The 10,976-nt window shown below is 50.9% G+C and overlaps 1 protein-coding gene across 11 annotated transcripts in view; it reads right to left on the reverse strand.

Annotated features, from left to right (window-relative positions):
• The window catches only part of PCDH7 (protocadherin 7), a 423,055-nt gene extending 417,144 nt beyond the window's left edge, over positions 1-5,911 (reverse strand). For 4 of the 11 annotated variants that reach the window (XM_059163947.1, XM_059163937.1, XM_059163931.1 and 1 more), the window contains exon 1: positions 1,655-5,911. In XM_059163947.1, the coding sequence (XP_059019930.1) occupies positions 1,655-4,855 (3,201 nt within the window). In that variant the 5' untranslated portion in view covers positions 4,856-5,911. The remainder of the gene's footprint in view (positions 1-1,654) is intronic. The other 7 variants (XM_059163980.1, XM_059163961.1, XM_059163970.1 and 4 more) reach the window with 3 other exon arrangements.
• Positions 5,912-10,976: the final 5,065 nt, after the last annotated feature.

The raw sequence follows: 10,976 nt of genomic DNA on the forward strand, positions 1-10,976 counted from the left end.
TTTATCTGTGGGTGTTCCTAAACCATCTTAGAAAAGTAGTATTATTTTACCTGGACATGTCCTTATTTACAAAATGGATAGAAGTACCAAAAACAGAACAAAAGTCTTCTTCTTCTTACTCCAGGTAAAGCAATAGCACAATAAATATAACCTTCCACTTAGTAAATTGCAGGTTAAAAGAAATAAGTAACTCAGGCTCACAAGCATCACATATTTTCAAAAGCCATTTAATGTAATGAAGTTCAAGCCTATATTTTCTTGGATTGCTGTGGTAATTGGATATAAAATCATGTGAAGTCTGTTTCTCCTTAACCAAATAGCTGCAGTAAAGTACTATAAGTAGCAAATATTTCTTTAGGAAATTGATTTTTAAAACTATGAAAGCAGTAAGGAATTAATATCTCTTTTCTATGTCTTTAATGAGCCCATCAGTAACATCTTTAATGACACTATAAAGCAAGTTTTTCTTTGGCCTTAATTCTTCCCACATTGCACATTCCACATGCAAAGCATATTTAATAGAAAAACTATTATTTGATATTATTTGTCAATCATAGATGTGTTTTTCGAGATGAGCTCTTGTGATAAGAAATATGTGGCATTTTATTAGTGGGGCTACTACAGCATTAGACACAGCAGTTTCCAAAAGGTTTTACTTGCCGAATGTCAGACCTTGGTGGGTGTAAAAAGTAAACTTTGGGAGCATTACATATATCACAAAAGCAAAACTTACAAAAATAAATTTTCTGTTTTCTGAAGTTATCTCAAAATATGTTTTTTTAAAACTCCATATCTCACTGAAAAACAACAGTATTGAATATTCCATATAAACATAATAATGTCAGGATATCACAAGGCAGACCAAAATTTTCTTTTACACAGTGCATCATACAAGAACATTTCTGCTGTTCAGCTTAAATGATAAATGGATCATGCACTTTACTTTTGCTTATAAACTTTGAATACCAAATACGAAGAATGCAAGTGCTAACTTCATAGCTTCCCAGAAGTCCAGTTGTTACAGACACTGAAGTATTTAAAATGCAGTTTTGCATAATATTTGTGTATCATTAAATGTTTTTAAATCAACATTTTTGTCAACGTAATCAGTATTTAAGTATCTCAGTCTTGCTACTATATTTGCATGAACCAGCCTCCATGATCTGTACAATCCTACATAATACATAACACAGATAAAACTTTTATAGTGTTCAATTTGCATAGGCACCAGTAGTAACTTTAGAAATTCCCCCCCTCCCCCGGGATGTAATTATACACTGAGTAGCCACAAATCAAAATAATTTCAGGTTAAAGCTAACCACCCAAACCATATATACATATTTATCCTGAAAATAGAAAATGTAAGATGAATTAGTACTGTCAAGGATAAAGAGATGTACAAAACACTGCCTACTTTGAATACATTCTTCGATAGCTTAGTAAATGCTGGTTTGGTAAGTTGCAAAATACAAGGGGGCATCTCGCGCAGATGGCCTGTGGTCAATTAATGACCTATGAATTCACATTAATTCACTGCTATTAAATTTTTTAAATAATAGCTTTAAAAGAGAAAACAAAACTTCACAGAAGATGTTCTGTCTCAGATTTACTAGCCTTCTGTGGGATATTTAGATATATTTGGAACACATCTTACCTGTTTGCTGTACTTGTTATTGGTTTGACAGCTGTATTCAGAGCAGTGATCTGATCCAATTGAAATGTTGTCTCCTGCTCCCACAAAGGTGTTGGCTGGTGGTAGATCTTGTACGGCCTGGTGTTTTTTTCCTGCAGTTGGTGACTGGGGGTGAAGCTGGACAGTAGGCAATGGAGAGCTAGATTTGTAATGCCTGGCCAGGTCAGGACTGCCAGGCCCCCCATTAACAGATCGGTATCGCCCCATGCTTGGGCTATCTGACAGCTTCTCATTGACACTATCATACCTCTGTCCATTTGGTTTAGAAGCTTCTACAGTGACAATGCTGCTGTAGAGAGGCTGCTTAGATTTTTTGTTTTTCTTGTCCTTTTTAGGCTTTTTAGATTTGTCGTGCTGCTGGGGTGTAAAAAAGTCTTCGTGATCCTTTTTGCCAGCTTCATAGCCATTTTTATTTTTGGACCGGCAGTACCTTGCCATCACTACAATTAAGATGATTAGAATCACTGTCATAATTCCAGCAACCACCCCAATGACAATACTGAGTCTCTGCTTGCTAATTTCGTAACTTGGGTCACCAGCTATATCCTGGGTGAGTGGGGTGTGCAAACTTCTGGCTATCTGGGAGTCAATCACAGTTGCATTAGAAACACTTTCATTGACAAACACATGCACCAGAGTTGTGGTGGACTGGGAAGGCTGCCCACTATCATTCACTTGCACAACCAACCTGTGCAAGCCATAATGCTTTTGGGTGAGTTTTCCCACTAAGGAAACCACACCACTGGTGGAATCAATCTCAAACAGCTTGAAGGGATTCCCTCCCACAATGCTGTAGTTAAGGTCTGCATTGATGCCATCGTCACTGTCTGTTGCCAACACTGTAGCTACTACTGTCCTGACATTACTCGAAGGTGGCAGTAAAGTGTAGGAAATGTTTCTGGGAAGGGTCACGGTGGGAGCATTGTCATTCTCATCCATCACAAAGAGAGAGACTGTGGCTGTGGCGGATCTGGGAGGATCTCCCCCATCCACAGCCTTGACTCTGAATGTGTATGTGGTCTGATGTTCCCGGTCAAAAGACATTGTGGAGTAAATGGTCCCCGTGTCATTCTCAATGGAAAAAATGTTACTGTTTTCTTCGATGTAGAGGCTCATCTCCGCATTGCGCCCCTTGTCAGCATCCATCACCGTGACCATCCCCACAGGGCTGTTGGGCTGCAAGTTTTCTTTCACATAAAAGGTAAAGACGTCCTGCATAAACTTAGGGTCATTGTCATTCTTGTCAGCCACCTGCACAATCACCGTGGTGCTGCCCTGCAGCACTGGGATGCCTTTGTCTTTGGCGTTAACTTTAAACTCATACCTGTCTGTCTGCTCTCGGTCCAGCACCGTATTGACAAGGATGTCCCCAGAATCAGGATCGATGGCAAAGATCCCCATAACGGAAGAATCCAGAGAGTAGGCAATCTCTGCATTTTTCCCACTGTCGGCGTCTGTCGCCAGCACCGTGGCCACCCTCTCTCCAGGGATGTTATTCTCGGGAAAGTACACCTCCACCACCGACTGGCCAAAGACGGGCGGGTTGTCATTGGTGTCTCCTACCTTGACAACCAGGGAGTTGTTGCTGGAGAGGCTGGGGCTGCCCGAGTCCACCGCCACTATGACCACGTTGAATTCCCGGGTGGTCTCATAGTCCAAAGGGGTCGAGGTGTGCAGAAAGTACTTTTTCTTGTTCTGGTCGCCCTCTGTGTCGCTGGCCGGCTTGAGCTGGAAGGGCACATCACCCACCACGGTGCAGGTGACTACCCCGTTCTCGCCTTGGTCTCGGTCGGACACCTGTACCAGAGCAATGGGGGTGTCGACCAGAACATCTTCGGCCACGTTGGCCACCCCGTCCTTGAGTGGGATACGCCCGATCTTGCGGATTTCAATGGACGGCACATTGTCGTTCTCGTCCTTGATGTTAAGGACCACCGTGGCCTTGTCGGTCTTGGGGGGCTGCCCGCGGTCGCGGGCCATGACCGTGAAGCGCAGCTGGTTCACCTCCTCGCGGTCGATGCGATGCAGGACACTGAGCCAGCCGGACGTCTCGTCCAGTCGCAGCAGCCGCCGCACGGATTCGGTAGCCGCTCCGAACACATACTCGATCTGTCCGTTGACCCCCACGTCCAGGTCCGCGGCACGCAGCTGCAGGATGGGAGTCCCTGGGGCGCTATTCTCGGCTAGGTCAGCTTCATACACGCTCTTCTCGAAGCGGGGGCTGTTGTCGTTCACGTCGGTGATGAGCACCCTTAGGATAGCCTGAGAGGAGCGAGGAGGGTCGCCACCGTCGCGCACCCGCAGGGTCAGCTCGTAGGAATCGCGTTGTTCCCGGTCCAGCGCCCCCTTCACAATCAGCTGTGGCTGCTTCTCGCCATCCGGGGTGTCGGCCACCTGCAGTTCGAACACGCTGCTACGGCCACCGGGGTTGGTCCCGCCGCCGCCCTCTGGTGCGTCCGGCCGCCTCTTGGAGCCGCCCGGGCCGCCGCCGCTCGCGCCGTTCCCGCCGCCCCCGGGGTAGGGGGCGCTGTCGGCAGGCCCAGAGCGCCGGCCCTCGCCGCCGCCGCCGCTGCCGCCGCCGCCGCCGCCGCCGCCACCGCCCCCGGGCTCCTGGAGCAGCTCGTAGCGCTCGATGCCGTTACGGCCGAAGTCACGGTCCGTGGCGGTGGGTAGCAGGTAGAGAGTGCCCACCGGCCGGTTCTCCTCCACCGTGAGCGTGAGCACCGGTGACGGGAAGGTGGGCGTGTTGTCGTTGATATCGAGTACGATGACCCGACCCTCGAACAGGTCCACCCAGCTCTGCGAGGGCCCGATGACCGACACTTCGAAGTCCAGAAAGCACTCGTTCTCGTCGAAGATCATCTGACACTGGGGCAGCTTCTCGCGGTCGATGCGCCGCTCGCTCGTGCTCAGCTCGCCGGTGAGGTTGTCGATCTTTAGGTACTCCGAGCCCGACTCGAGGCTGAAAGTCACCTCACCCGAACCCGTCACGATGCCCAAGTCCGAGGCGACGTTGCCGATGCGGACGTCCGCTGGGCCCTCCTCAGCCAGTCGATATCGGAGGAGTTGCTTGGCGGCCGCCAGGCTGAGCGAGAGCGGCAAGAGGAGACAGCAACCCAGGCACCAGCCGCGCGCCCACCCCGCGGTCCGCATCCTCAGCATCTTCTCCTGCTGCTGCTGCTACTGCTCCTTCTAATCACAGCCCCCTCTGCGCCCCCCTCCTCCGGGGCCGGCCGCCTGCCCTCCTCCCAGTCCTCTTCTCTCTCCGGGAAAGGAGGAAGCGAGAGGAGGGAGGGGGCAAGAGCACCGTGCGGAGTCGGCCAGGGGGACCGGCGATAGATCCTTCTTCTTTTTTTTTTTTTTTCCTTCTGCTTCTTCCGAAAGTTATTGTTTCATAATTCATGCAATGGGTGCTAATCGCCCGCTCGCCGGCCGCCGTTCAGTCGCAGTACTCACAGTTCACGGGACACTGCGCGCCGCGGGCTCGGCGCCCCCCCCCCCCCCAGAGTCATCCCCGCAGCGGGCGAAGGATCCCGGGCTCCGGTTCCCTCTCTGTCGGATGGGGCCGGAACCGCTCCGGCAGGCGGGTGGTGGAGCCGGGAAGCGGCGGGGAACAAGCCTGCAGCCTCCCCCGCCTGCCAACCCTGTTCGTCTTTGCTGCTACTCGAGTTGCGTCCAATTCACGTTCCAGCCACTCACTCCAGACCCAGCTTCTGCTCCGGCTGCCCAGGCAAACGTGAGTTGCTTCCTGCACGAGGCGCCGGGGCCAGCAACAAGCCAGTCTGAACTCTGACTCCGCTCTGGCAGCGGGGGAGCCAGTCAACAGAACGAGAATGAAAAATCCCTGGCAGGTCGCTTCGGGCACCGTGCAGTGGAGACCACTCGCGTCACACAGCGGTCCGCGTCCGGGTCCCCCCCGCGCGCCCAAGAGCAGCCCGAGCCATCGTCAGAGACGCCCAGAGTCAGTCTCTTCTCACCCACAAGAGCTCGGGTTTCTCTTTTTTTCTTAACAACTCTGCGCAAGGTCATTAGTCACGAAGCCGCCGCCTGAAACCGCAGCAGCCGTTCGCCCGCGGGGGCGAAGGCTGAGCCGTGCGCACCGCGCGGTGCCCAAGTTTGGGTTCGCAGCCGCAGAGTCCGTGCCTTTCCTCACCTGCATTCGGCCCGCAATTCGGAGCACTGGGATCTGCAGCGCTGTGCGCGATTCAGGGAGGAGATTGCAGCCTCTCTCTCTCTCTCTCTCTCTCCCCGCTCTCTCTCGATCCCTCCCCTCCCTCCCTCTCTCTCCTCCCTCCTCCTCCACTCTCCTCCCTCCTCTCCGTTCCCCTTTCCCCTTCTCCCACTCTCTCTCTTGCACTCTCCCTCTCTTTCCTCCCAGTCCCAACGCTGGCAACTCGGGCTGAACTTGATCCCTTTGCAGTTCAAAGGTGAGCAAACCAAGCTCGGTGCTCAGGCGACGATGGCCTGGCGAAAGCCCCCGGCCGGGCTCCCCCAATGGCAATTAACAAAGATGCCCAATTCTGTCCGGATTTCCGAAGAAAAGCCAAAGGCACTGGGGAGGGGGTGAGCGGGAGGTGGAGTCAGAGACGCTGCCAAGTAGCTTAAAAAAAAAAAAGAAAGAAAAGAAAAGAAAAGAAAAAGAAAAAGAAAAAAAAAATCCAGTTTGCCAAGGGGAGAAAAAGTGCCAGTCGGTTGTTGCTTCGGAAGTGCCCCGGCACGGCGGGTGAATTCTGCAGTTGTCTCGTCCCTTTTCGCGTCTGGGAGAGTCTGGTGCGGGCGCGCTCGCCGCCCCTTGGACTGCCAAAGCTCCAAGACACTGAATGGCAAATAGGAAGCTCCCGCTCGCCAGCCGCGAGCCGGAAACCCGCAAGTTTGCCCAAAGTGGTGGCTGCTTCTGGGAGCTCGCAGGCTGATCAAGCTTGTCCCTGAAGCGGCTGCTGCTGCTGCGGCGGCGGCGGCGGCGGTAGCAGCCCAGCCACCGAAACTACACACTCGCGGAAAGGGAGGGACGCGGGTTGAGGTGAGAAAGGCAGACAGGAGTACTAACCAGCCGCCCCACTCCGGAAAGCCCAGCTTCAGCTCCGGGGGCCACTCCTTGTGCGCACAATCCAGCCAGCCCCGTCCCCTTTAAGCCAAAGCTTTTCCCCCCTCTTTCCAGTGAGTGCATCCACTGTCATCCCGGGAGACTTGCTTTCCCTTCCTGGGGCTGGTAAATTTCCTCCTCTCCCTTACTAATGCCGAGTGCGTGTGTGAGAGCACTGGAGCGGGTGTCAGGAAAGGTTTCTTTCTTTTTTTTCCTCCCCCTTCTCAGACGATGCCCATCCCCTCCCCCCCTCCGCCAGTGTCTCCGTTTCGCGATTTAGCATCTTGGTTAGGGCATGGTTAACCGTGGCTTGGGGGATCCCGCGTGCGCCCAGGGAGCCACGTTGGTGTTCTGAGAAACCATGATGGGCTGCAGTGGTTAAGTGAGGACATCAAACTCCAGAGAGAGCCAGAGAAGGATCCTTTTTTGGGATTGCAGACTTCGGAGGGTTGGGGTTGGGGGTTTGGGGTGGTGCCTGTCTTTGTTTAAATGCTTGGCATTCCTGTCATCGTGCTTGCTTAGGGGGTAGACCGTGTGTGTGTGCGCGCGCCTGGGGAATAAACACATGTTGGAAGCCTCGGTGTTATTTTCTGAGCAGAAATCTGCAGCCTTTAGTAACTGGCAAAGTGTAGCGTCACCTATCTGGATAAAAGGGAAATAAACTTTAATGGCAACTTTGTGTACCGAAGTGTCCCTAGTTCCGTTTCTCTCCTTCTTTTGACTTTGTGCCACTCCATCGTACATGGTATTCCCCCACGCGAGGCTTCCCGGTTTTCAATCACAGCCACTGCAGTCCGCCTCATCAGATCTCAATTCTCCTTGTGTTTCCTAAACTGTTGTCATTTGCTCTTCATTTATTTCAGCGGCTAAGGGGACCCGTCAGGATTAAGGGGGCTGAGGCAGGCAGGAGATATTTGGGGACAGTCTTACCATCTCAAAAGAGCAAAGAGGCTGCTGCTGGGATTTGGTTGGTCCTCGCCTCGTCTGCCCAATGTATAGGCATCGAAAGGCCTCCTCTTAAAGGAAAATTCAAGATGAAAAGAGGAAAAAAAGAAAAACCAGTCCAGAGTGGGTACTCTCCCTTTACGAGACCTGTGTGAGCAAGCAAAATGACTAAAAACAAACACTAATAAAGTCTACGAGCAGATGTAGCGCGCGGTTGTTTGGGCGGGCACAGCCAGCAGGATTGGGGGAGACACGGCTGAGATTTCCAAGGTCTCCCTATAGGGGATCCTGGAGGGGCGGAGGATGAAAGTGTCAGGGAGCTGGCGAGTATTTTTCAGTCTGCTAAAGCAACTGCACTCAGGATGTAGCGGCTTCTCCTCCCGGGCCAGGCCAGGAACCCGGCCACCCCCACATTCCCCAAGCCCGCTGCCTCCCCAGCCTCTCCGCTCTAGATCTGCAGCATCAGCGAGAAAAACCCCGCGCGCAGACTCAATGCACACCGCCGCAGTCTGGAGCCGGGGGGCGGGGGCGGGCGCCGCAGCGTTTCCTTGGCCCGCTAAGTGGCTGTAATGCTAAATCCTCTTATATTTGGAAAACTCTGGTTTATCAAAATTCTTGCCTCCCACGACACCCGGTCCCCCCCCCCCCTCCCCGGGTCCAAGGCGGAAGAGGGAAGCCCTTTCTCCTACGCGGCCTTGCGCCGGTGCATTCCGATGCGCGGCAATATGGTGCAGTGCACTCGCTCCCCTAACCGCCTTTACTAAGATTTTGCAAACTTCTGGCAGCCGCGTGGGCAGAGGCGTTGTACATTCACTCTTCCCTCGCCAGACCATAAACTTGAACAAGCCCCTGAGCATCTTCAAACGTTCGCCCACCGCTCCGGCGCGCAATCTCCAGGCGCACACTAGCGAGGGGCGAAAGAGTGGGAGGCTTATCCCCAGAGCGCGGCAGATTTCTTCCCAGATGACGGGGGTGGGGGTGGGAGTAAGAGTGGGGGGTGGGGGTGGGGGTTGTGCAGCGCGTCCTTCACAGTGGAGTGGTTTCCCCCTTGCGAGCGCGAGGTAGTCTCCAGTCCGCCCTCCCTACTCATCCTGACCAACTCCGCCGCCGAGCCAAGCCAGCGTGGGAAATGGGTCCGACGTGTGCGGCATGGAGAACAGCGCGCCAGACTGCCGGGGCCGTGAAGCCTCCCGGCTTTCCACCCTCCCCCATCGGTCCCCGCCTCCGACCTTTCCGCGGGAGCAGCCAAGGACCGGATGGTTTGCCCAGCAGCGCTGTACTTGGGCAAGAAAACGGAATAGGCGGGGTGGGGGTGTGGGCGAGGTGAGAGGAGCCCTCGGGGCGCCCTTGCCGCGGTCGGAGCTCCCAGTCCTCTTCCGCCCCCTGTCTGGGGACTGACACTCCAACTCCAGCCTCCCGCCGGCGCGGAGGATGAATGGAGGCGAGAAGCTGTTTCCCCCACCCCCGCCCCATTTCCGCAGTCTTAGAGCCAGTGTCACAAGTGCTCAGCAGTTTCATTAAATGGAACTGGGGGACTTAATCCCCCCCGGTACCAGACCTCACCACGGGAATATGATATCCGGATTCGCTCCCACCCACAAACCCCGCCCGGCTTTTCAGACTCGAGGCAGCATTTATCTTCTCAACCTGAGAGGAAAGGGTTCAGAAGGAAATGGGATCGAAAGTGTAACCGGCTGTAATAAATTAAAGAGCCCGCTGCTGCTGTGCTGCTGTTGCTGCTGCTTTGGCGGCCGGAGCTGAAGAGAGAAAACGAGATCAGTTTCCTAAAGCCCGAGTTGATCAGAGTGATGGCAGGTCATCGCTTGCATGAAGCCAAGTATTTGAGAGAAGGTTGAAGTGTTGTGGATTTGGTTCTTCTCTCTCTCTCTGTTTTAAAGGAATATTAGGAGAAATGACCCCTTGAAACCAAGATTTAAAAAAAAAAATGATTAAAATAGAAATGGCATCCCGTTTTAATAAACATTTGATCAAAGCTTGGCCAAGGATTCCTTTTCTTTTTATGCCAAAAATCTTGCCCTATATTTACCATACAGTAGTTTTTTGTTGTTGTTTTAAATTTACCCACTAACCCTGCCGTCTCGAAACTGCTTTGCAGTTAAGAAATTTCAGTGACTGAGCTGTAAAATAGCATCCAGTGTCCGTGAGGTAGTTGAAGTCTCAAAAAGACAGGAAGAGAAGTAACAAGGACAACAAAAGTTTATTGGTAAGAATACAAAGAAGTAGGTGCCGAAGATACGATCTCAGGGGGGCTTTCATTTATTATAGACGCTCTATTCACAATTGTACAAGAAAAAGGTTAAATACAGTAAACATGATAGCCGGTTCTTGTAAGAAATATAAAGCAGTTTGATGGGAAGGGAGAAAGTGACTCAAGAACTCCACCAAGGGACAAACAGAGGAAATGACACCCCTAGATCTCCAAATCCATTGACCTTTTAGTCTTTTTAAAAAGGGTCCTCTATATCCACTTACACGGGCATATATATGTTTTCGGGACCTTTGTGATCAATCATTTCCCCAACTATTTTTGATAAAGTGGATGCTGAAGTCTTCTTTTTCCTAGTAATTATTAGAAATTATTGTTCCTTAAATATATATCATTTCAAACGGTAAACTACAACTGTCTCACTATTGTCTTATAGCAAGTATGGTTCTGATTCTGGGACTGTGAGAAACTTTGGGCAGATCTCGCAGCCTTAAATCTATGCCTGTAGTATTAAAATGAGCAGCAGACTGAAGAAGCTAAATTATTCATTGCAATAACGGACTTTTTGATGGACATTAAAACTCAGCAGTTTAAATAAGGAAACCACAGATTTCCTTTTAAGCAGGTAATAACTGCTTGCCTCAGTGGTTATTTAATTGGTCTCCAGCCAAGAAGTAGAATCGGTTGTGCTGTTTAAATCATGCAATCATGTTATGCAAAGCCATATACTGTATTACAATGTATTGATGAGACAACACAAGAAATAAACTAAGTTGATTTATACCATCTATTGGATAATTATAAAAACATTTCTAAAAGGACAGTATAAAAATTCAGTCCACAGAGAATAAGAAACTCAAGAAATTAATTTTTAAGTGTTCAAGTATTAATTCATAGGCTATATGATTTGTCTATTAAACAGAATGTTTTAGTATTTTTAAATGCCACTTAATAGAAGTGATTTTCACTTTTTAAGCACAGATTAATAGCTGATTTTTTGTCCATTTCTTAAGTTTTAAATGCCAAAA

This window comes from Mustela lutreola, chromosome 1, assembly GCF_030435805.1.
Source record: "Mustela lutreola isolate mMusLut2 chromosome 1, mMusLut2.pri, whole genome shotgun sequence".
Lineage (NCBI taxonomy): Eukaryota > Metazoa > Chordata > Mammalia > Carnivora > Mustelidae > Mustela > Mustela lutreola.